The sequence below is a fragment of the Amblyomma mixtum genome, chromosome 2, assembly GCF_055824585.1.
Source record: "Amblyomma mixtum isolate Tamu chromosome 2, ASM5582458v1, whole genome shotgun sequence".
Classification (NCBI taxonomy): Eukaryota; Metazoa; Arthropoda; class Arachnida; order Ixodida; family Ixodidae; genus Amblyomma; species Amblyomma mixtum.
In genome coordinates this window covers 34,654,661-34,678,478 of record NC_143013.1, presented here as the reverse complement: position 1 = coordinate 34,678,478, position 23,818 = coordinate 34,654,661, and the positions used below count along the sequence as shown (strand labels likewise).

At 52.4% G+C, this 23,818-nt stretch overlaps 1 protein-coding gene and 4 pseudogenes across 1 annotated transcript; all 5 read right to left on the bottom strand.

Annotated features, from left to right (window-relative positions):
- Window positions 1-1,287: 1,287 nt before the first annotated feature.
- On the bottom strand, window positions 1,288-2,982 carry LOC149358949 (kelch-like protein 10; annotated as a pseudogene).
- A 10,583-nt stretch (window positions 2,983-13,565) lies between these two features.
- On the bottom strand, window positions 13,566-14,013 carry LOC149358948 (cyclin-dependent kinase 1 pseudogene; annotated as a pseudogene).
- Window positions 14,014-14,169: 156 nt separating this feature from the next.
- Window positions 14,170-15,864, bottom strand: LOC149358947 (kelch-like protein 10; annotated as a pseudogene).
- Window positions 15,865-19,508: 3,644 nt separating this feature from the next.
- On the bottom strand, window positions 19,509-20,181 carry LOC149358946 (cyclin-dependent kinase 1 pseudogene; annotated as a pseudogene).
- A 508-nt stretch (window positions 20,182-20,689) lies between these two features.
- Window positions 20,690-22,378, bottom strand: LOC149358945 (kelch-like protein 10). Its single transcript, XM_089568942.1, has one exon. It carries the CDS (start codon window positions 22,376-22,378, stop codon window positions 20,690-20,692), a length of 1,689 nt encoding a protein of 562 aa, XP_089425068.1.
- Window positions 22,379-23,818: the final 1,440 nt, after the last annotated feature.

The following is a 23,818-nucleotide window of genomic DNA, read 5'->3' as shown; positions in this document are numbered from 1 at the left end:
ACAAACTGTGAAAAAACGTATGATAAAGAGAAAGGCGAGCTAGTCGACGACGGTATGCTAGGGTATGAAGTTCAAGTTGAGATTTTAGTCGAGTTACACTAGCGCGATATGAGTACTCTGAAAGAATGAATCGTGAGGCGCGATTTTGAATAGATTCCAGTAAATTGGACAGGTTGGTTTCGTGAGGATCGAATATAGAACTTGCATTCTCTGTTTTAGGTCGGACAAGCGATATATAGGCAATTAGTTGGACGGAAGGGGGTGCTAAGGAAAAATTACGCCGTAAGTAGCCAAGGACGTGATTGGCTGAGTTAGCTATATTAGTAATATGGCTGTGCCAGGATAGGTCACTGGAGATATGGACACCCAGGTACTTAATATTGTCGGTTTGATAGTTTGGTTTGGTTTATGGGGTTTAACGTCCCAAATTGACTAAGGCTATGAGAGACGCCGTAATAGAGGGCTCCGAAAATTTCGACCACCTGGGGTTCTTTAATGTGCACTGACATCGCACAGTACACGGGCCTCTAGAGTTTCTCCTCCAAAGAAATTCAACCGCGGCGGCCGGGATCGAATGGGGCAACCGTGAAGGAGGTAGTTGGGAGGTGAGTAGTTACGTCGGCGGTGAAAAGAGACTAAAACGGTTTTATTGACATTTAGTTTCATAAGCCAGGTGTCGCACCACTCTTGCACTTTGAGGAGGTCGTTCTGTAGAACGGTAATATCTGATGGGTTATTTATGGAGCGGTGTATCACACAATCGTCGGCAAACAGTCGTATGTTAGATGACATGTTATTTGGCAGGTCGTTAATATAAATTAGGAGAAGAAGGGTACCTTGAACAGTACCTTGAGGAACAACTGACCGGACATGAGAGAGCGGATGAATGGGAGTTGGCGACAACAAACTGGAGACGATTAAATAGAAAACTGCTGATCCAAGTGAGCACACAAGGGTCTAAATTAAGGCATGACAGTTTGAGTAGCAGGTAACCATGCGATAGTTTGTCGAAGGCTTTCTCGAAATCTAAGAAAAAAAAAGAAGCCCTCCTGGGAAGGTTTGACCTCTCCTATTAAATAAAGTTGAGTCTCTCTTATCTCTCTGGTGATCATTAATATACGCCAGCCATGGCTTGCAACTGTTGCGCCCGGACAAAAACAAAAAATACCATGACTTTGACGACGAGAACCGCAAATGCAGGCGTTAAATGCATCATGGCGTTAAAAAAAAGTAAACGCTATATAGAACGTTTTAATTTATCATTGAATATCTTGCTACTGAGAGCTTTCACAACACGGCGCAAGCAAATTTCGAGCCCATGTGGTTAGGCCTGCTGATGTAGTCCTTGGCATTAGGCAAGTTCCTGAGCACACAGGCCGAGTAAAACCACCGCGGAGGCGCGTGACCCGGAACCGCGTGCCACTTCCGGTCGTCGCCCGAGAAATACTCGAGGCAGCGCTTCTAGTCCTTCTGGTATGCCTCGCCGATGGCGTAGATCTTGTCGTCCAAGACAACCGCCACGACCTTGTCCGTGAAGGTCTTGGTCTTGGAGCCCTTGGACCATTTGCCACTCTTTGGGTCGTAGACCTCGCAGATGTTCGCCTTGCACGATAGGCCACCCACCACGTAGATTTTGTCTCTGTACGTCACCAGGCTGTGGAAGAGCCGTTCGGTCTTCATAGGAGCTACAAGTGTCCACCTGTCGGTCACGGGATCATATGCTTCTGCGGACCGAAGTAGGTCTTCGGTGGACAAACCGCCCACTATATAGACACGTCCCGCACAAGAGGTGGCGCTGGCGGCGAGCCGAGGGTGGGTCATGCGACCGGCAGTTCGCCACGAGTCCGTGACCGTGTCGTATTCTTCGGCCGTGTCAAGCGTGACGATCCCGTTGGGCGAGCCGCCGATACAGTAAACGCAGTGATCGAGAACGGCAATGCCAAAGAACGCCCGCAGATGCTTCATGGGCGTTATGGGCAACCACTTTACGGAGACCGCGTGGAAACAGTAGCAGAACGGGCTCAGCTTGGCGATGTCGGCACCCATGACGTAGATTCTGTGTCCCACAGAGACACACTGCAGGCCGAAGACTAGATCGTGCCTGAAGTCCGTTTGCACAGTGTTCCATTCGTTGGTCTTGAGGTCGTATACTTCCCAGGTGTTGCTCTTATATCCGCGGTGAATCCCGCTGTAGACGAACATGATATCAGTTGGCACTCGTTGCACGAATAAGCTGCGGCTCGAATTTAAAATGCGCGCGTCATGGTCAAACTGCTGAATCCTGTGATAGCGCCTGGCGATCGTCTTGCAGAGAGGGTTGGTGGAGACGAGCGAGTTCCGCATGACAACCTTTCTCAAGTAGCTCCCCTTCATAAGACAGAGCCGGATGTGCGGCAGCAGCCTATTTAAGCACATTCTGCGCTCTTTAAGACTCGCCTTGATCCAGAACACTATGGCTTCCCAGACGACCTCTTCCCTCTGTACCTTGAGCTCGTCCGACGCCAACAAGCTCTCGAGGTTCTGCAGGCTCAGCCTGCGGAAGTCGACTTTGTCCGCGTACACCCGCTCGAAATTGTCCAGCATGAAACGGAGCGCCTGCTTGTGTAATGGTTCCAGGTGAAAGAAGAGCGCCATCTCGAGGACCATGACGCAGTTCCCCACGTCCACGTTTCGCGACATGAACGCACAGCACTCACTGAGCAGGCCATGGGCGAGCAACTGGTCCGCGGCGACTTTGAGGTCTTCGACATTGTCGGCCGTGATCGCCGCGTCGCCGACGCTCGCGTAATTCACGACGGCCTGTAGCGCCTCCTTGCTCACGCCGGGTATGAGGAAGTCACCTCGACTCGCCTGGGACAGCGGCCCGTTGAAGAGCGCGTCGAAGTACTCGCTGCAGGCGCTGAGGTTCTCCTTGAGCACGGCGAAGCACCCGTCTTCGCAGGTTCGCAGAAGGGCCACTGGGGTCGGAACAGCATCGGTCATGACTCGAGTAGTCGCACCCGAGGGCTGCTCTGGACGGCGAGTTCTGGTGGTCAGTCTCCCGTTGCGGCTTTCTTACCGCGACGGGCAGCAGATCAGAATCCAAGTGCCGGAACGAATGTGAGTCGAGGGATGAACTCGCCTTTGTCTCTGGATTGTAGCGCAGGCTGTGAAAAATAGAGGAGCGAGAATTTATACGCGTCGTAAATAGAATTTAGTCTTGCTTCCCGGGGTCTCGGGATGATGGCGGCAAGTGCCAAGGGTGGGCCAAGGCACAAAGCGCGCGCGAATGTTGTTGTAAGTGAAAGCAAAGAAGTTTGGCTTAATCTCAAATTTTGGGGGGCTGTTCTTGTGTAGATGACGGACTCGTTAAGTGAACGCGGTGCTGGCAGTCCCAACAAAATGCTGCAACAGTCGCTGCTTTAATTTTAGTAAAGTTGTGCTTGCTACATTCGCCTGAATCCGTCTGAAACAGAAGCCGACTGATTTTACTTACGAATAGTTTGCCATTATTTCTCTTCTTTTTTGCCTGTGATTATGTGTTCTCGCGCCGAGTGTCAAGAGCGTCGTTTTCTTCCTGCACACTCGTGTTTCTTTTGCATCTCCTGTTTGAATTTGCAGATGATGATGATGTAAACGTTTTTTAACTGCACCTAAAATTGGTGGTCGGCCTTGTGGTGACCTCGTCCCCTGTGGTTGGCTTCCCCACAATGCACCCTCCTTTACCGTGTTGCTTCCCCGCAGTGCACCCTATTTAGTCGTGCTAGTTACTTTAACTAACTCTTGAGGGCGCCGGCTTCGAAGTGACATGAGCACCACGGATTGCATGATTGCTGCGCCCGCCCGAGGGGGAGGCGGCCCTCTTCGGCTGGGGATTTGACCGCGTTAGAACGTGTCGCGCGGCGCGGCGCTCCGCTCTTGCACGGCGGGTGCCTAGTGGTGGAAACTTGCTCCCGCCAGCTCGTCCTGCCCGGCCTCGAAGTTTCCCTCTTGCCCTAGCGTGGGCGAACGCTGGCTCGTAACCGTGCTGGTGAGTCGGACGTCCTCGATTTCTCAGCGTATTTTGTTGCTAGCAGGCGTGGTCTGCATGCGCTCGGTAGCGTACGCGACCACGGGTTGGGGTCCCCGCGGGTTTGAAGTGGGTCAGCCGCGGTTAAACGGGGACAACGCATTTATCTCCCCAATTAAACCTCGCAGCTTCTCTTGCCCTTTCGGTCAGCTTCTGATGAATTTTCTGGACTAAGCTTGACAGCAGTTCTTCCCACTGCTCAATAGTCGGTTCTTTTATCCTTTCTATTTCGGTGTTGTCTTGGCAGGCACAAACCATGTGGTGTAGCTCCGCGTCTATGCCACAGTGTTCGCATTGTGACTCATAGTCCTCTGGGTAGATCGCGTCGTCTTTTCTGGGCTTGAGTTCGTGTTCAGTTCAAGTCAGTTGTAGATTACTGTAGATTGGCTAATTTGTAGATTACTGTTTTTCTTTCTATTTTTCCTTTAAAACCCATTCTTAATATTAGGCTTTGAATTCTTCGCTATCTGGCCAGTCGCTCTTGTGGGTATATGCACCATCTTTTCAAGTGTACAGCAGCAGTCTACCGTCCGAGCAGTCTATACATTTCTTTCAGCGCAACTATCGCATCGTGCAGATCCATTTAAAGAAAGCAAGCGATAAAATCAAGCGGCAACCTTCAGAATTTTATCGGCGTGGGATCTTCGGCAGTAAAGTGCATACACGAATTGAAGCGCACCCGGGTGATGTGGAAAGCAGCCTGCATATGTCTTGAACGGACGTCGATCAAGGGGCAGTATTGTGCCCTTAATTTAATTTACCTTGGGATCCAGCGCCTGAGTGTCCACTTCGTTTTCATTCTGGTCGACCGTGCATGTACAAAGCTTAAATGGTAATGCATGCCGCTGCCAAATGTTTTGTAATAACGAAGAAAAAGTTACAGTGAAACCGTAACACAGGCAAGATTCAACGGAGTGACTAGACACCTCTAATGGGAATGTATGTACAGGACAGGAACGAGTGCAGAAATGAGAAAAGAAGCAAACTTTACGCAAGAGTGAACGAAAGGAAGTGAAACTGAACGAGCGACAAAGACACAAACCTATAAGCATACTGTAAGGTATCGGTAGCGTTCGCGGGGGTCATCGGAACTGCGGCTGGGGGCACTCAAAGCGGAGCGTCTCCTTTCTTGGAACGCGGCCGCTCGCGAACGCGCCGGGAAGTACGGGTGTCCACCCGACACGCGGTACCGAGCACGAATGTATATTTGTGTTTATTTTCATTTGACACGACCGTGCGTTTGGGTTTGTGGAAAGGGCGTTTTGCCCTACGGAAGCTGGAGGGCTGGCCATGCTCTCGATAAACCAATCATGTGAACATCGTAACATGATTGGAAGCCACGAAATGTGGGCCGGGCCTTTAGGGCTTTAAAACTGGGCCCCGGAGCTGGAAGCAGGGTTCTGGGCTAAGGTGAGATGCAACGCATCTTCGGCAACGCCGAGTAGGGGCCTCCCCTAGTATTAGCCAGTTCCACCTTTTTGTTGTTTGTCCTTGTGCCGTTAATTTGTCTCGAGTGTCTAAACTTCTATACGCTGTAAATATTTGTATATAAAACTTCAAGTATTCCTTTTTGTTATCCCTGTGTCTTCAAGTCCAAGTTGGAACAAACCGTCTCTGGCGGGGGCACCTCCGGTGCGAAGAAGATAAAGAACTTGTGTGAAACTTTACTGGCGCAGCCGACAGGATCCTGCGGCCATCGGAAGACGGCGCAGGAAGAAGACAAGGCAGGGAGAAAGGTGACGACAAGGCGACAGGTCAGCGTTCGTGAACGGACCTGCGGAGACACGGCGGCAAGGACGCAAGGACCACGGCAGTAGTCTAGCGACGCGGGACTGCGTCCGGTCAAGGAAGCAGCGCGTCGGGAACTCGACGATCACCGGCGGCGGACCAGCGGCGTGCGACAGCTCATCGCAGCGTCCGGGGAAAGTGGCGGTGGACTCCAACGCCAAGGAGCTGGCAATGCGGATCGACGCATCGAAACCGTGAGTTTCCTTGGTCGCATTGTTCACGTCCCTGTGTTCGAGCCGGTAGGACAGTTGAGGGCTACAGACGGCAGTATGGAGAGTTATCCATGCAGGCCCTCACTCGATGTGAGGTACCAGGTTGAGTTAGCGAAGGCGCGTTTAGCGGACCTTCAGGCTCAACTTGCGAAAGTAAATGGCGGAAAGGCGCTGCTTCGCGAGGAAGAACCTCAGGATGTTAAGTATGTCTTGGGGGTATTAGAAGCGAGACGCCAGCAGGTAGAGCTCGAGATTTTTAAGATCAAGGAGTCTAGGAGAGCTAGCCAACTAGCCAGGGAGAACTGCTCCGAGTCACGAGCAGAGAGGTCGCCAGTGCGGGAAGGCAACGGCATATGCCTGCCGGGCGCAGGTCAAGAGGACAGCCGGGCAGAGGTAAAGGGTGAGCCAGATTTCTGCGAAGCTGGAGTCGCAGTTCAAGAAAGCAGCCTGACGGAACGCAGCGTCGCGGTATCAGAGGCGGTGAACGCGCACGCCGATGACACGGCCGCCCAGGTTAGCTCAATCCCAAATGACACCAGGGACGCGGACGCGTGCTCAGGATTGTTGGAAGTGAGTCTCACAATTCCAAAAACGCAGTCTCAAGCAAGCTGCGGAAAAGAGCATTTAGCTCAGCAGGGAACGGCCAGCGACGACAGATGTCAGATCGCGGACCTAGTGACAGGAGAAAGTCTAGCGTTGCTGGAACCGCACACTGTGTCGGTCATAGGGCATGAAGGGCCCCGTAGCGTCATTGATGGAAAGAGCGTTCCATGCGAGCCAGGGAACGGAGGCGGGCTTGCTGGGCCGACCGGGCAGAGCGCCACACAGTTGTGGAACGCACCCGATGTGTGTCTGGCCAGGTCATTTGAGTACCCGGAAATGAGTGGCGACTTGCCGCAAGGCAAGCTCGGGTCAAGCGACGGCGAGTCAGCTCGTGCAGCAGACGATGCCACGAAGCCGGCCAGCGTCTATCAAGCAGGGAGCGGCGATTTAAATGTTTGCCCGTGCAGGAACGGTGCAAATAGCTCCAAACGCTCCAAAGTACCAGGGGACAGGCGCATAGCCTTCACAGTGAATGTCGGCACGTGGAACAGTACGTTCCGTGCTGCGGTACGCCAAATTATGTTCAGCAAAGCCGGCCGCACTGTTACAGCTGAACTCGGCAAGAGAGATGTTCCTTACGCAGCACGCGGTTCGTACCGGCGCGCCAGAGAGAGCGGGCCCTCAGGTGCGTCGTGTAGTGAGGAGTTTGGACCCATCAAAACCCGGGACGTTTTTGATCCTGGAGGGCACCATCTTTTCAGTTCGCGCCCCGTTGTGGCGCCAGCCTAATGAGTGAGTTACCGTTTAGGCGTTAATTGTGTTACTGACAACACGTGGTGGCTCGAATGTACACAGGGACGCTCGGTGCGACTAAGGAGGCTCACGTGGGCATTGGGCGAGTGCTGTGAACGCTCCAGTCGCGAGTGTCTGTGTCTGTGTGCTCATTCGCGAGCAGGACGACGGCGTGCATGCGGGCGAACTGGGTGCAACGCACCAACTTGGACGCTGTGTTACGGCGCACGGCAGGCACGCCACTGCGTGTATTTAAGTGTGCATTTTGCGTGATGTTGTGTTGGTGCCCGTGTGTATTTTGTTGTTTTTGGTTTTGTTCGTGCAACTGGTCGCAGCGCGACAGCTTGGACTTCGGTGAATGCGCTGGTTTTACAGGTGTGAAACGCGCATTTGAATGTGTACGTTTTGTTTATGTTATGTCACCCGAAGGGTAGTTTCGTGTCAGACACCGATCCCTTTTGTTTGTAATTCTAAAAGTGGCATTTGAGCCCTTTGTAGAATCTTGGGAAGGGCGTGTAAGGTATCGGTAGCGTTCGCGGGGGTCATCGGAACTGCGGCTGGGGGCACTCAAAGCGGAGCGTCTCCTTTCTTGGAACGCGGCCGCTCGCGAACGCGCCGGGAAGTACGGGTGTCCACCCGACACGCGGTACCGAGCACGAATGTATATTTGTGTTTATTTTCATTTGACACGACCGTGCGTTTGGGTTTGTGGAAAGGGCGTTTTGCCCTACGGAAGCTGGAGGGCTGGCCATGCTCTCGATAAACCAATCATGTGAACATCGTAACATGATTGGAAGCCACGAAATGTGGGCCGGGCCTTTAGGGCTTTAAAACTGGGCCCCGGAGCTGGAAGCAGGGTTCTGGGCTAAGGTGAGATGCAACGCATCTTCGGCAACGCCGAGTAGGGGCCTCCCCTAGTATTAGCCAGTTCCACCTTTTTGTTGTTTGTCCTTGTGCCGTTAATTTGTCTCGAGTGTCTAAACTTCTATACGCTGTAAATATTTGTATATAAAACTTCAAGTATTCCTTTTTGTTATCCCTGTGTCTTCAAGTCCAAGTTGGAACAAACCGTCTCTGGCGGGGGCACCTCCGGTGCGAAGAAGATAAAGAACCTGTGTGAAACTTTACTCATACGTTCGAGATGGAATATCACTTATGTAAGTAACAAGTCAAAGCAACATTAACGCACGTGCCGCTTTTTCTGGACAGCTCCTCAACCCTTTGGCAGGCACAATAAATTATTGGGTTGCCGTCACGACGGACATCGCCGACTTTATGGTCAAAAGGGCTTCAACGCACACGGAAACAACCACAATTACTTCCAAGTAAGCTGCATTTTTAATATCCCCACCTCAGAACATACAAAAGCAGTCGCCGGCGTCTGCAAAAAAATACTTTTTTACGCTAGGATCTCGTAGTGATGCCCTTTTATGCTAAGTCAAATGGCCCATTGCCAGAGTCAGCAACACAAAATATCTTCTTTACTTCGGACATATGTAGCTCACTCAGGCCACGAACTTGGTGGACAACTTAGTTTAGACAATCACATAAAGAAAATATCGCAACTGCACCAAGACCGGATCTAAAAAGGACCTGAAATATAACAGCGCCTCGATTTTTACTGAAATTCTTGTCTTCCTCACTGCACATCTATAGTCAGATTTCTTTTATGCGCACAGAAAGACGACACAATAAGACAAGGTAGACAGGACGGAGCGCTCCGTCCTGTCTACCTTGTCTTATTGTGTCGTCTTTCTGTGCGCATAAAAGAAATCTGAATATGAATAAACTAGCTCCACAACGCGTATTACTGGATCACATATATAGGTCGGGGTAAGAGGGAGGAAGGCGGTAACAAAAGTTATTTGAGGAAACACTACCTATTAAAAAATCATCTTTGCTAAATCCCAATTATCTTTTCATTTATTTGTTTTCCATCTATTTTCGCGGGCTCTACAGCAATTTCAGACCACTTCCCCATCGTGGGTACGTACCGTATTAAATCATATCAAAAGCAACAGGATGCTTTTTCGACCCATTTTCGCTCTGTGGTGCCAACTAGCAAACCCCACCGCGACTGCTACAGATACAGCCTTACCGATCGATTAATCATCTCTAACCACTCAAAATTTGATTCACAGCTTCACAGCAGCTAACTACCAATGCTTGCCAGCCTGTTCACCTAACCGCTCACCGGCAAATGACTCGATCGGAGCTGCCAGTTCACCTGTCATGTCTCCAGCGCTTATTTTACGCCACTGCTTCGAATGCCGCAAGGCCTTTATGTGCGCCATCTTTCTGGGTTCCTCATCTACCAAAACATGCATCGCCTCCGACCCAACGCAGATTTTTTGGCTTATGCAGCCTCAATGCCTCAATGCATCTGCTGGATGGCATGGACACTACGCCTATTAAGCGTTTCCGCACACTGCTACAGCCCTTCTATGTAGTTCTTCCGCCTAATCTCAAGAGCTCGACGGCCGGAGATTCTGCGAAGGAGCACGGGAAAGTTGTTTGGCCCACAAATCTGCGGCGAGCTTGTGACACTGCAGACCACGGCTTATCGCCATCGTATGTTGAAGTGGGGTAGTTAGTACATATCTGAACGCAAATATGACAGACTTCCCATTCTCTGTGCCTTTTTAGTCTACTTAAGTAGCTCTGTTTGCATGCAACTAAGCAGCATGATCAGCATTTGAAGATTTATTCCTAAAAAAAATCGGCTTGCATCCTGGATTTGTATCCAAGGCAAAGGTATACCAACGAGAGTGCTCAGTTTTAACTTATGCTACGTACAGTTCTCTTGAGCACCCTGCCTGAAAGAAAACTTGCTGCTAAGATGCACGAATGGCTGGTCACAATACGACCGGCCCTTCCATTCGGCTTTTGTCAGCAGCTTTCTTGACACCTCGAAACTGCTCCTTTACAAAGACCGCCTATAATTTCCGCGCCGGCCCCTGCGTTTGAGGCAAACCCTCAACTGCAAGCTTTATTTGTATCCCTACCGCTTTTCTGTCCGAAAACTAGGTACCGAAAAGCTTGATGGTCGTCAAGCGAGGCACCAGAAAGCATTCACAGCGGCTGATGTTCCTGCGACCCCTGCCCGGCTACTTCAACTGGCCATCTACAGCCAGATGCCGCCATCGAAGGCCTGTAGTGTAGTCTGCCAATAGTCATAACGCAACAACCTCCTTCTCTGGAATTGGAATACACATTCTTCTCTGTAACATCGGTTGTTCTGCGTTGCGACTTGAGAGCGCTCTCCGCAACAACCTGCATGGTCGGCTTAGGAAAAGCGCCGAAACGGAAATAAATGATCGCCACAACATACTCGGAATGCGTCCTCTGATCGTCTAAGCGGAAGGAAGCCGCCACCGCAACTCCCTAATTGCCAAGTCAGCGTTATGTAGTTGGGACCACCTCGCAAGCGACCCTCCACAAACGTTTACAACTCCGAAAAGCATTTCTGAGTATCTTTAGCAGAAAAAGATCGCCCAGAGCTCATCCCCTCATGAGGCGAATGGCAACGCTTGGAAACGCTTGCCCGAATTCGTTGGCTCACACCGTCCTTCCCGCTCGTCTGGCTACTCGCGCACCTAACGTCTTTGCTTCGCTTCACGACCGCCAACTTTGAGGTCGTGGCGTTCCTTGCGTTTGCACGCCGCGACCCAAGCTCGTACCTTGTGGTCATTCCAGTTTCCGAGCCCGCACCTCAGGGTCCTCACGAGCTGCTAGTTTGCAAGCGGCACCTCGTTGTTGCCGCGCGCTTTTGAAGCTCTGGTAAAAGATTATGGACGGATGAAAAACTTTATTTACATAAGACAGAGGCTGCGCACTTTTTCTGGCCGGAGCCCTCAGTCCAAGGCACCGCTTGCGATGGAGATCGCTCAGGCGCAGTTGATCAGTCTCTATAGCTGGTTGTCCAAACCCGCCTAAAGCCGCCTCCCAGGAATCAGGGGAGGGATTAGGGATCTGGTCTACTCCACAAGGAGGGAAGTATCATTCCCACTTTTGGTGGTAGAGGCCTGTAACGAACGCTCTTTTCCTGAGATGTCAGAATCCTCAGGTTCCAAGCTGTTGGTCCAGCAACGCCGCGTGCGTCTCGAGCACGAACGTTCTCACGTCATCGTTACCCATCGTCCATGACATTGGACTCGCAGCGACTGACCTACCACGTTGGCGCTTTGGGTTGTGCGACAATTGAGATAAAAATCTGCTACATGGACGGCTTGAGGCTGTAAAGGATGAGGGGTGGGGGAATTATAGTGCCCGGCTATGCATTCGTCTCGCATACGAAGCGCCACAACCCACCCACTGCCTCTCTACGCCGCCCGGGCGGCCGAATCCGGACTCCACGGTGCAGCGGACTGCTATTTTCAAGGCCTGGGCACTATCACACGAAGTGACGTATCGTCACGGTCTCTTCATGCCTGCAGGCAAAGCACCTTAACGGCGGTGATGTTTCTAGATAGCAGTCACTGTTCTTCGTGCTGGATCGTTCTGCGCGCACGGCGCGCCTGCGGTGACGGCGTTGTGTGTGTAGGCGTATGCAGATCGTGTCCGCGTGGCAAACCCCGCGTGGGAAACCCGGTGGTGTGGGGTCATCGCATTTACGAGCGTTTAAGAGAAGCTCCTTTCATCTTTGTTGATGGCTGCGTCACCCTTCTTCATCAAAAGTTTTCGGGAGCCCGCGCTGCGAGTGGTGTATAGTGCAGCCTTGCTTTCCAGCCCGTGGGCCCGTTCGTTGCCAAGCTGTCCCTCGAGTCCCGGAACACGGAGTGGTGTTACGGTGGCTCCGGAATCCCTCTAAAGCTGCACTTATCTGACGTCGAGCGCGGTGCTGTGCCTTCTTGGTGGACCAATAAGGCGCCTGGAAGCTTCAGTGCAGTTTGTCGTAATTTCAGCAGGGTTTGTTTGGGGCCCAGTTGGCTCATAATTTAAAAACGGGATTTTTACGTGCAACACTTCAACACAGCGCGTGTCCAATATCTTTTCGTGTTCGTGGGTTGAAGTGTTGCGCTGCAAAATCCTGTTTTTACGCCTGTCAGTATGTGGATCTGTTCAGGATGGTCGGCTCCGCGACTAACCGCCGCGGTAGCTCAGTGGGCAAAGAGTGCGTGAGGGTATCTGGCTTGTTCGTAGCTGCTTCGGCACAGGTGGTGACTGTTACCTGGGCCTATTTCCACATTTCCATTTCACTTGTCTTTGAACTTTCTTCTACCCCCATGCGGCAGTGTTAATGGCCCGGCTGAGGCCAGTCGACGAACCCATTATACTTCTCTCTTGTGATGGTGGTCACGTGGTCGCGTACGCCCGGGTGCAGATGCGGACCGCACACACCAAAGGAGCGTGCCAATAACAGCTAAAACAGTAAAATTCAACGTTCAAAGCACTAGAGCCTGACTTTTAACATATGCAACCTCCTCCCCCCAACCTTCCCCTCTCATACTGCCTCGTATCATTGTAGTGTCCGTTCGTTCGCGCAAGGCAGCAGGAAAGGGGTGTTATCATTTGTGTTCGTGCCGCGAGAAGCGACCGTACTAATCTCGATTGATCACAACCATGCCGAGCTGCATCTACGTGTTTCCAGATTACCCTAGATGATCTCGACCTGTTATCTCGAAGTTTCCTTGCCGGCTTTAAATTGAACGATGCCGCGAGCAGCGGGCATTTGTAGTTCGACGACTTATGAGCACGTTTGTTGCTTACGCCGCCGCCGAGTGATTCAGTTCTTTTACGGGCGCAAGTCAGCCCAAATAAAGAGCTTCATTTGCAAGTTTTGCTGCTGTCTTCCTGACTGCTGGATTGCCGTCACTACAACTTGACAATATAGTGCATCACTGTGCAAGACAATCCAGCAAACTGCAAGTTTTTAGCCTTGTAAACTTCTTTTTAATCCTACACGCAAGCTAGCAGAACACGCCGTTTATTCACGCAAGCGCCATGTGAATTTAACACAAGCACGCCAACACATGCACACCTGTCCGAACACCCGTTTCACACACATTCATTTTGAAGACATCACAAAAAAAAGCGCTAACAGAATGCTACCTGTTCCCACGTTATAGGCTGTCCCCGCTCCGCCAAAACTCCATCCTCTTACGATGAACTTGAAGGTAAATAAGTGCTGTCAGCCAGTAGGCAGTCCCCTGGCGAGTGGCCCAGGCTTGCCTATGCTTGTTCTAGTCGTTGATGTACCCATGCCCGATGGCTTCCTGTGCCGAAATCCTCTTTTTCGGGTAGTAGATAAGCATCCTAGTGAGCAGGTCGACACTGCTGCTTTCCAAGTCTGGCAGAAGGTCGGCTGAAACGCTCCCGCGCCACATGGGGAAGGTCGTCATGTACACTGGAAGCTTCACCACATCGGGCCATATCTCCGGCGTCGTCGGGGTGCCCAGAATGCGGAACATGCGAAATAGCTCGTCTATCTCGGTGTCTCCAGGGAAGAGCACCTTGCGGGTGGCCAGCTCGAAGAAGGTGCACCCAATGCTCCAGAGGTCGACGGGCGTCGAGTAGAACTGGGAGCCCAGGACGAAAAAATGCAGCCCTCCAGGGAAGGTTTTGAACTTAGCTATTAAATAAAGTTCAGTCTCTCTATCTCTCTGGTGATCTTTAATATACGGCAGCCATGGCTTGCAGCTGTTGTGCCGGGACAAAAAAAAATACCATGACTTTGACGACGAGAACCGCAAATGTAGGCGTTAAATGCATCATGGCGTTAAAAAAAAAGTAAACGCTATATAGAACGTTTTAACTTATCATTGAATTTCTTGCTACTCAGAGCTTTCACAACACGGCGCAAGCAAATTTCGAGCCCATGTGGTTAGGCCTGCTGATGTAGTCCTTGGCATTAGGCAAGTTCCTGAGCACACAGGCCGAGTAAAACCACCGCGGAGGCGCGTGACCCGGAACCGCGTGCCACTTCCGGTCGTCGCCCGAGAAATACTCGAGGTAGCGCTTGTAGTCCTTCTGGTTGGCCTCGCCGATGGCGTAGATCTTGTCGTCCAGGACAACCGCCACGACCTTGTCCGTAAAGGTCTTGGTCTTGGAGCCCTTGGACCACTTGCCACTCTTTGGGTCGTAGATCTCGCAGATGTTCGCCTTGCACGATAGGCCACCCACAACGTAGATTTTGTCTCTGTACGTTACCAGGCTGTGGAAGACCCGTTCGGTTTTCATAGGAGCTAGAACAGTCCACCTGTCGGTCACGGGATCATACGCTTCTGCGGACCGAAGTAGATCTTCGGTGGACAAACCGCCCACTATGTAGACACGTCCCGCACAAGAGGTGGCGCTGGCGCCGAGCCGAGGGTGGTTCATGCGACCAACAGTTCGCCACGAGTTCGTGACCGTGTCGTATTCTTCGGCCGTGTCAAGCGCGACGATCCCGTTGGGTGAGCCGCCAATACAGTAAACGAGGTGATCGAGAACGGCTATGCCAAAGAACGCCCGCAGATGCTTCATGAGCGTGATGGGCAACCACTTTACGGAGACCGCTTCGAAACAGTAGCAGAACGGGCTCAGCTTGCCGATGTCGGCACCCATGACGTAGATTCTGTGTCCCACAGAGACGCACTGCAGGCCGAAGACTAGATCCTGCCTGAAGTCCCTTTGCACAGTGTTCCATTCGTTGGTCTTGTGGTCGTATACTTCCCAGGTGTTGCTCTTATATCCGCGGTGAATCCCGCCGTAGACGAACATGATATCAGCTGGCACTCGTTGCACGAATAAGCTGCGGCTCGGATTTAAAATGCGCGCGTCGTGTTCAGACTGCTGAATCCTGTGACAGAGCTTAACGATCGTCTTGCCGAGAGGGTTGTTGGAGACGAGCGAGTTCCGCATGACAACCTTTCTCAAGTAGCTCCCCTTCATAAGACAGAGCCGGATGTGCGGCAGCAGCCTATTTAAGCACATTGTGCGCTCTTTAAGACTCGCCTTGATCCAGAACACTGTGGCTTCCCAGACGATCTCTTCCATCTGTACCTTGAGATCGTCCGACGCCAACAAGCTCTCGAGGTTCTCCAGGCTCAACCTGTGGAAGTCGCCTTTGTCCGCGTACACCCGCTCGAAATTGTCCAGCATGAAACGGAGCGCCTGCTTGTGTAATGGTTCCAGGTGAAAGAAGAGCGCCATCTCGAGAACCATGACGCAGTTCCCCACGTCCAAGTTTCGCGACATGAACGCACAGCACTCACTGAGCAGGCCATGGACGAGCAACTGGTCCGCGGCAACGGTGAGGTCTTCGACATTGTCGGCCGTGATCGCCGCGTCGCCGACGCTCGCGTAATTCACGACGGCCTTCAGCGCCTCCTTGCTTACCCCGGGGATGAGGAAGTCACCTCGACTCGCCTAGGACAGCGGCCCGTTGAAGAGCGCGTCGAAGTACTCGCTGCAGGCGCTGAGGTTCTCCTTGAGCACGGCGAAGCACCCGCCATCGGAGGTTCGCAGAAGGGCCACTGGGGTCGGGGCAGCATCGCTCATGACCCGAGGAGTCGCGTCCGACGGCTCCTCTGTACGGCGAGTTCTGGCGGTCAGTGTCTCCCGTTGCCGCTTTGTTTACCGCGACGGGCAGCAGGTCAGCATCCAAGTGCCGGAACGAATGTCAGTCGAGGGATGAACTCGCCTTTGTCTCTGGATGAACGCGCAGGCTGTGAAATCCAGAGGAGCGAGAATTTATACGCGTCGTAAATAGAATTTAGTCTTGCTTCCCGGGGTCTCGCGATGATGGCGGCAAGTTCCAAGGGTGGGCCCCAAGGCGCAAAGCTCGCGCGAATGTTGGTTGGTGTAAGTGAAAGCAAAGAAGTTTCGCTTAATCTCAAATTCTGGGGGGCTGTTCTTACATAGGTGACGGAGTCATTAAGTGAACGCGCTGCTGGCAGTCCCACCAAAATGCTGTAGCAGTCGCTGCTTTAACTTTATTAAAGTTGTGCTTGCTACATTCGCCTTTGTCGCTACGCTGTTGCGTTTAAAAATTACGTCCCGATTGGGCGAACTTTCTGTTCTGCTGCAGCAAAGGATGCTGCGCTACGTTGTCTCCGTAAGATACATCAGAATCCGTCTGAAACAGAAGCAGACTAATATTACTTACGAATAGTTTGCTATTATTTATCTCTTCTTCTTTTCTGTGTGATTATGAGTCCTCGCGCCGAATGTCAAGAGCGTCGTTTTCTTCCTGCACACTCGTGTTTCTTTTGCTTCTCCTGTTTGAATTTGTAGATGATGTTGATGAAAACATTTTAATTATACCTAAAATTGGCGGTCGGCCTCGTATTCCGGGAGGCCATTGGATCTTACATTAGAGAGAGGTTGCGCACTTTTTCTGGTCGGAGCCCTCCCTCTAAGGCACCGCTTGCGATGCCGATGGCTCAGGCGCAGTTGACCAGTCTCTGTAGCTGGTTGTCCAAACCCGCCCAAAGCCGCCACTCAAAAATCAGGGGAGGGATTAGGGATCTGGTCTACTCCACAAGGAGGGAAGGATCATTCCCGCTTTTGGTGGTAGAGGCCTGTAACGAACGATCTTTCCCTGAGGCGTCAGAATCCTCAGGTTACAAGCTGGTGGTCCAGCAGCGCCGCGTGCGTCTCGAGCGCGAGCGTGCTGGCGGTAGCCGAAGGCTATAGAAGAGGCCGCTCCCTGAACATTCTAACGGACTCGAAAGAAACATGCAAGAGTTATACGAAGGGCAACATTAGCGGCATCGCCCTTAGGATCATCGGCGAGGCGGCAGCTTCCGCTGGAAAAACGCCTATACAGCATATCATCTGGGTGCCAGCTCACGCAGGCGTAGCCGGAAACGAAAGGGCGGACAGCCTGGCTCGAGGGCTCACTTACCGAGCAGGCTTATCGGACGCCCCGGAGTTACGGCTACTCACGTGCGAGGGAGGCTACGCAGAGACCCTACAACTTTATAGGGGAACTAGATTGAGGTATCCACCACCACACAGAGCACTGACTAGGGAAGAGGCTGTAGGTTGGCGTAGGCTACAGACGAACACTTTTCCTAACCTGTACATATACAGCAAAATGTCACCAACGCAATTCAGATCAGACTGTCCCTGGTGCGGCGGTACACCTACACTCTATCACATTACCTGGGAGTGCGAAAGAAACATAGCATTCCACACTTATCAACCACCGAGTGAGGAGCAATGGGAGAGCTGTCTCTCCAGAAGCGAGCTCGAGGTCCAGAGGGCCTTGGTACAGCACGCTGTTGAAGCGGCACGACTCAGTGGAGCCCTGGACTGAGGGCCCACCCTTGCTCGAAGACTCAAGTCGCCAGCGCCCAAGCAGGACGACCAAGAAGTCTTCATCTCCGCGAATCTCTTGAAAGAGCAATAAAAGTTTTCTCTCTCTCTCTCTCTCTCTCAGGGCATCGTTCCGTATCGTCCGTGACACTCGACTCGCAGCGACTGACCTACCACGTAGGCGCTTTGGGTTGTGCGACAATTGAAATAAAAATCTGCTACATGGACGACTTGAGGCCGCAAAGGATGAGGGATGGGGGAATTATAAGTGGCCGGCTATGCATTCGTCTCGCATACGAAGCGCCACAATGCACCCAGTGCCTCTCTACGCCGCCATGACGGTGAAATCCGGTCTCCACGGTGCTGCGGACTGCTATTTTCAAGGCCTGGGCACTATCACACGAAGTGACGTATCGTCACGGTCTCTTCATGCCTGCAGGCGAAGCACATTAATGGTGGTGATGTTTCTAGATAGCAGTCTCTGTTCTTGGTGCTGGATCGTTCTGCGCCCACGGCGCGCCTGCGGCGACAATGTTGTGTGTGTAGGCGTATGCAGATCGTTTCCGCGTGGCAAACCTTGCGTGGGAAACCCGCGGGTGGGGGGTCATCGCATTTACAAGTGTTTAAGAGAAGCTCCTTTCATCTTTGTTGATGGCGGCGTCACCCTTCTTCATCAAATTTTTCGGGAGCATGATCGGCGACATCATGTCTCCGCGCTGTAAGCGGTGTATAGTGCAGCCTTGCTTTCAAGCTCGTGGGCCCGTTCGTTGTCAACGTGTCCCTCGTGTCCCGGAACACGGAGCGGTGTTACGTTGGCTTCGGAATCCCTCTAAAGCTGCACATGTCTGATGTCGTGCGCGGTGCTGTGCCTTCTTGGTGGACCAATAAGGCGCCTGAAGTCTTCAGTGCAGTCTGTCGCAAATTCAGGAGGGTTTGTTTGGGACCCAGTTGGCTCATAATTTAAAAACGCGATTTTGTCGCGCAACACTTCAACACAGCGCCTGTCCAGACGCTTTTCGTGTTCGTGGGTGGAAGTGTTGCGCTGCAAAATCCCGTTTTTACGCCTGTTAGTAAGTGAGTCTGTTGGCAGTTTCGTTCAGAATGGTCGGCTGCGCGATTGCCCGCCGCGGTGTCGCAGTGGGCAAAGAGTGCGTGAGGGTATCTGGCTTTTTCGTAGCTGCATCGGCACATGTGGTGACTGTTACCTGGGGCTATTTCCACATTTTCCTTTCACTTGTCTTTGAACTTTCTTCTACCCCCATGCGGCAGTGTTAATGGCCCGGTTGAGGCCAGTCGACGAACCCTTGATACTTCTGTCTTGTGATGGTGGTCACGTGGTCGCGTACTCCCGGGTACAGATGCGGACCGCACACACCAAATGATTGTGCCAATAACAACTAAAACAGTAAAATTCGACGTTCAAAGGACTAGAGCCCGACTTTCAACATGCGCAGCCTCCCCCCCAACCTTCCGCTCTCATTCCAGTCCGCTCTCATCAGTCCAGCAGGACTGATAGCATGTACAAATAAATATAGTGCTTCACTGTGCAAGACAAGCCAGCAAACTTAAGGTTTTTAGCCTTGTAAACTTCCTTTTAATTCTACACTGAAGCTAGCAGAACACGCCGTTGATTCACGCAAGCGCCACGTGAATTTAACACAAGCACACCAACATATGCACACGAGTCCGAACACCTGTTTCGCACACATTCTTTTTGAAGACATCACAAAAAAAGCGCTAACAGAATGCTACCTGTTCCCACGTTATAGGCTGTCCCCGCTCCACCAAAACTCCATGCTCTTACGATGAACGTGAAGGTAAAGGAGTGCTGTCAGCAGGTAGGCAGTCCCCTCTCGAGTGACCCAGGCTTGCCTATGCTTGCTCTAGTCGGTGATGTACCCATGCCTGATGGCTTCCTGTGCCGAAATCCTCTTTTTGCGGTCGTAGATAAGCATCCTGGTGAGCACGTCGACAGCGCTGCTTTCCAAGTCTATCAGAAGGTCGGCTAACATGCTCCCACGCCACATGGGGAAGGTCGTCTTCTGCGCTGGGAAGTTCACCACATCAGGCCAAGTCTCCGGCGTCGGCGTGCCCAGAATGCGGAACATGCGAAACAGCTGGTCGATCTCGGAGTCGCCAGGGAAGAGCACCTTGCGGGTGGCCATCTCGAAGAAGATGCACCCAATTCTCCAGAGGTCGATGGTCATCGAGTAGAACTGGGAGCCCAGGAGAACCTCAGGGGCCCGGTACGGAAGGGTCAGAACCTCGTGAGTAAGAACAGGGGTGGGTACGCCCACAGTGCGGGACAGGCCAAAGTCGGCCAGCTTGATCGTGCCCTTCAGATCGAGGAGCAGGTTTCGCGGCTTCAGGTCCCGGTGAATCACCCGCCGCTCGTGGCAAAACAGGATGGCAGCAATGATCTGTCGCACGTAGTTCTTAAGCACTTCACTGCTGAGCCTTTCGGACTTGGGCAGTTCGTCCAAGTACTTCCGGAGATATGGCAAAGTACTCAAGCACAAGGTAGATGCACTTGGAGTAGTTCTTGGAGTAGCGCATACGAACTTTTGTCATATCACAAAAGTTCGTTCCTCCTCCTCTTAGGCCAATATATGTTTGCGCTCAGAAGACCACGCAGTGCGAGATGTTGACAAATGTAATGCATTTCTGTATTAAGATGGCTCTTTTGTCCAATAGCACTGTGGGGAACGCTTGAGGGCTGGCTCTTTGACTAAGAGGCCCTTCCGGGAAGGTTTTGAACTTTGCTGCTCCTTTGTCCAATAGCCCTATGGGGAACGCTTGAGGGCTGGCTCTTTGACTAAGAAGCCCTCCCGGGAAGGTTTTGAACTTTGCTATTAAATAAAGTTCATTCTCTCTATCTCTCTGGTGATCTTTAATATACGTCCCATGGCTTACAGCTGTTGTGCCCGGAAAAAACAAAAAATACCATCACTTTGACGCCGAGAACCGCAAATGTAGGCGTTAAATGCATCATTGCGATAAAAAAAAAGGAAACGCTATATAGAACGTTTTAACTTATCATTGAATTTCTTCCTACTCCGAGGTTTCACAACACGGCGCAAGCAAATTTCGAGCCCATGTGGTTAGGCCTGTTGATGTAGTCCTTGGCATTAGGCAAGTTCCTGAGCACACAGGCCGAGTAAAACCACCGCGGAGGCGCGTAATCCGGAACCGCGTGCCACTTCCGGTCGTCGCCCGAGAAATACTCGAGGCAGCGCTTGTAGTCCTTCTGGTTTGCCTCGCCGATGGCGTAGATCTTGTCGTCCAGGACAACCGCCACGACCTTGTCCGTAAAGGTCTTGGAGCCCTTGGACCACATGCCATTTTTTGGGTCGTAGACCTCGCAGATGTTCGCCTTGCACGATAGGGCATCCACCACGTAGATTTTGTCTCTGTACGTCACCAGGCTGTGGAGGAGCCGTTCGGTCTTCATAGGAGCTATCACAGTCCACCTGTCGGTCACGGGATCATATGCTTCTGCGGACCGAAGTAGGTCTTCGGTGGACAGACCGACCACTATGTAGACACGTCCCGCACAAGAGGTGGCGCTGGCGCCGAGCCGAGGGTGGGTCATGCGACCTATAGTTCGCCACGAGTCCGTGACCGTGTCGTATTCTTCGGCCGTGTCAAGCGTGACGATCCCGTTGGGCGAGCCGCCGATACAGTAAACGCAGTGATAGAGAACAGCTATGCCAAAGAACGCCCGCAGATGCTTCATGGGCGTTATGGGCAACCACTTTACGGAGACCGCGTCGAAACAGTAGCAGAACGGGCTCAGATTGGCGATGTCGGCACCCATGACGTAGATTCTGTGTCCCACAGAGACACACTGCTGGCCGAAGACTTGATCCTGCCTGAAGTCCGTTTCCACAGTGTTCCATTCGTTCGCCTTGTGGTCGTATACTTCCCAGGTGTTGCTCTTATATCCGCGGTGAACCCCGCCGTAGACGAACATGATATCAGCTGGCACTCGTTGCACGAATAAGCTGCGGCTCGGATTTAAAATGCGCGCGTCGTGTTTTGACTGCTGAATCCTGTGACAGCGCTTGACGATCGTCTTGCAGAGAGGGTCGTTGGAGACGAGCGAGTTCCGCATGGCAACCTTTCTCAAGTAGCTCCCGTTCATAAGACAGAGCCGGATGTGCGGCAGCAGTCTGTTTAAGCACATTGTGCGCTCTTTAAGACTCGCCTTGATCCAGAACACTGTGGCTTCCCAGACGACCTCTTCCCTCTGTACCTTGAGCTCGTCCGACGCCAACAAGCTCTCGAGGTTCTGCAGGCTCAGCCTGCGGAAGTCGCCTTTGTCCGCGTACACCCACTCGAAATTGTCCAGCATGAAACGGAGCGCCTGCTTGTGTAATGGTTCCAGGTGAAAGAAGAGCGCCATCTCGAGGACCATGACGCAGTTCTCCACGTCAACGTTTCGCGACATGAACGCACAGCACTCACTGAGCAGACCATTGACGAGCAACTGGTCCGCGGCGACGGTGAGGTCTTCGACATTGTCGGCCGTGATCGCCGCGTCGCCGACGCTCGCGTAATTCACGACGGCCTTCAGCGCCTCCTTGCTCACGCCGGGTATGAGGAAGTCACCTCGACTCGCCTGGGACAGCGGCCCGTTGAAGAGCGCGTCGAAGTACTCCCTGCAGGCGCTGAGGTTCTCCTTGAGCACGGCGAAGCACCCGCCATCGGAGGTTCGTAGAAGGGCCACTGGGGTCGGGGCAGCATCGCTCATGACTCGAGGAGTCGCGTCCGACGGCTGCTCTGTACGGCGAGTTCTGGCGGTCAGTGTCTCCCGTTGCCGCTTTGTTTACCGCGACGGGCAGCAGGTCAGAATCCAAGTGCCGGAGGAATGTGAGTCGAGGGATGAACTCGCCTTTGTCTCTGGATTGTCGTGCAGGCTGTGAAAAATAGAGGAGCGAGAATTTATACGCGTCGTAAATAGAATTTAGTCTTGCTTCCCGGGGTCTCGGGATGATGGCGGCAAGTGCCAAGGGTGGGCCAAGGCACAAAGCGCGCGCGAATGTTGGCGTTAGTGAAAGCAAAGAAGTTTGGCTTAATCTCAAATTTTGGGGGGCTGTTCTTGTGTAGATGACGGACTCGTTAAGTGAACGCGCTGCTGGCAGTCCCAGTAAAATGCTGCAACAGTCGCTGCTTTAATTTTAGTAAAGTTGTGCTTGCTACATTCGCCTGAATCCGTCTGAAACAGAAGCCGACTGATTTTACTTACGAATAGTTTGCCATTATTTCTCTTCTTTTTTGCGTGTGATTATGTGTTCTCGCGCCGAGTGTCAAGAGCGTCGTTTTCTTCCTGCACACTCGTGTTTCTTTTGCATCTCCTGTTTGAATTTGCAGATGATGATGATGTAAACATTTTTTAACTACACCTAAAATTGGTGGTCGGCCTTGAGGGGACCTCGTCCCCTGTGGTTGGCTTCCCCACAATGCACCCTCCTTTGCCGTGTTGCTTCCCCGCAATGCACCCTCTTTAGTCGTGTTAGTTACTTTAACTAACTCTTGAGGGCGCCGGCTTCTAAGCGACATGAGCGCCATCGATGGCATGATTGCTGCGCGCGCCCGACGGGGAGGCGGCCGAAATTTGACCGCGTTAGAACGTGTCGCGCGGCGCTCCGCTCTCGCCCGGCGGGTGCCTGGTGGTGGGAACTTGCTCCCGCCAGCTCGTCCTGCCCGGCCTCGGAGTTTCCCTCTTGCCCTAGCGTGGGCGAACGCTGGCACGTAACCGTGCTGGTGAGTCGGACGTCCTCGATTTCTCAGCGTATTTTGTTGCCAGCAGGCGTGGTCTGCATGCGCTCGGTAGCGTACGCGACCACGGGGTGGGGTCCCCGCGGGTTTGAAGTGGATCAGCCGCGGTAAAACGGGGAAAACGTATTTATCTCCCCAATTAACCCCCCCCCCCCCCCCCAGCCTCCGTGAAGCCATTGCACCTCGCAGCTTCTCTTGCCCTTTCGGTCAGCTTCTGATGAATTTTCTGGACTAAGCTGGACAGCAGTTCCTCCCACTGCTCAATAGTCGGCTCTTCTATCCTTTCTATTTCTTTGTTGTCTTGGCAGGCCCAAACCATGTAGTATAGCTCCGCGTCTATGCCACAGTGTTCGCATTGTGACTCATAGTCCTCTGGGTAGATCGCGTTGTCTTTTCTGGGCTTGAGTTCGTG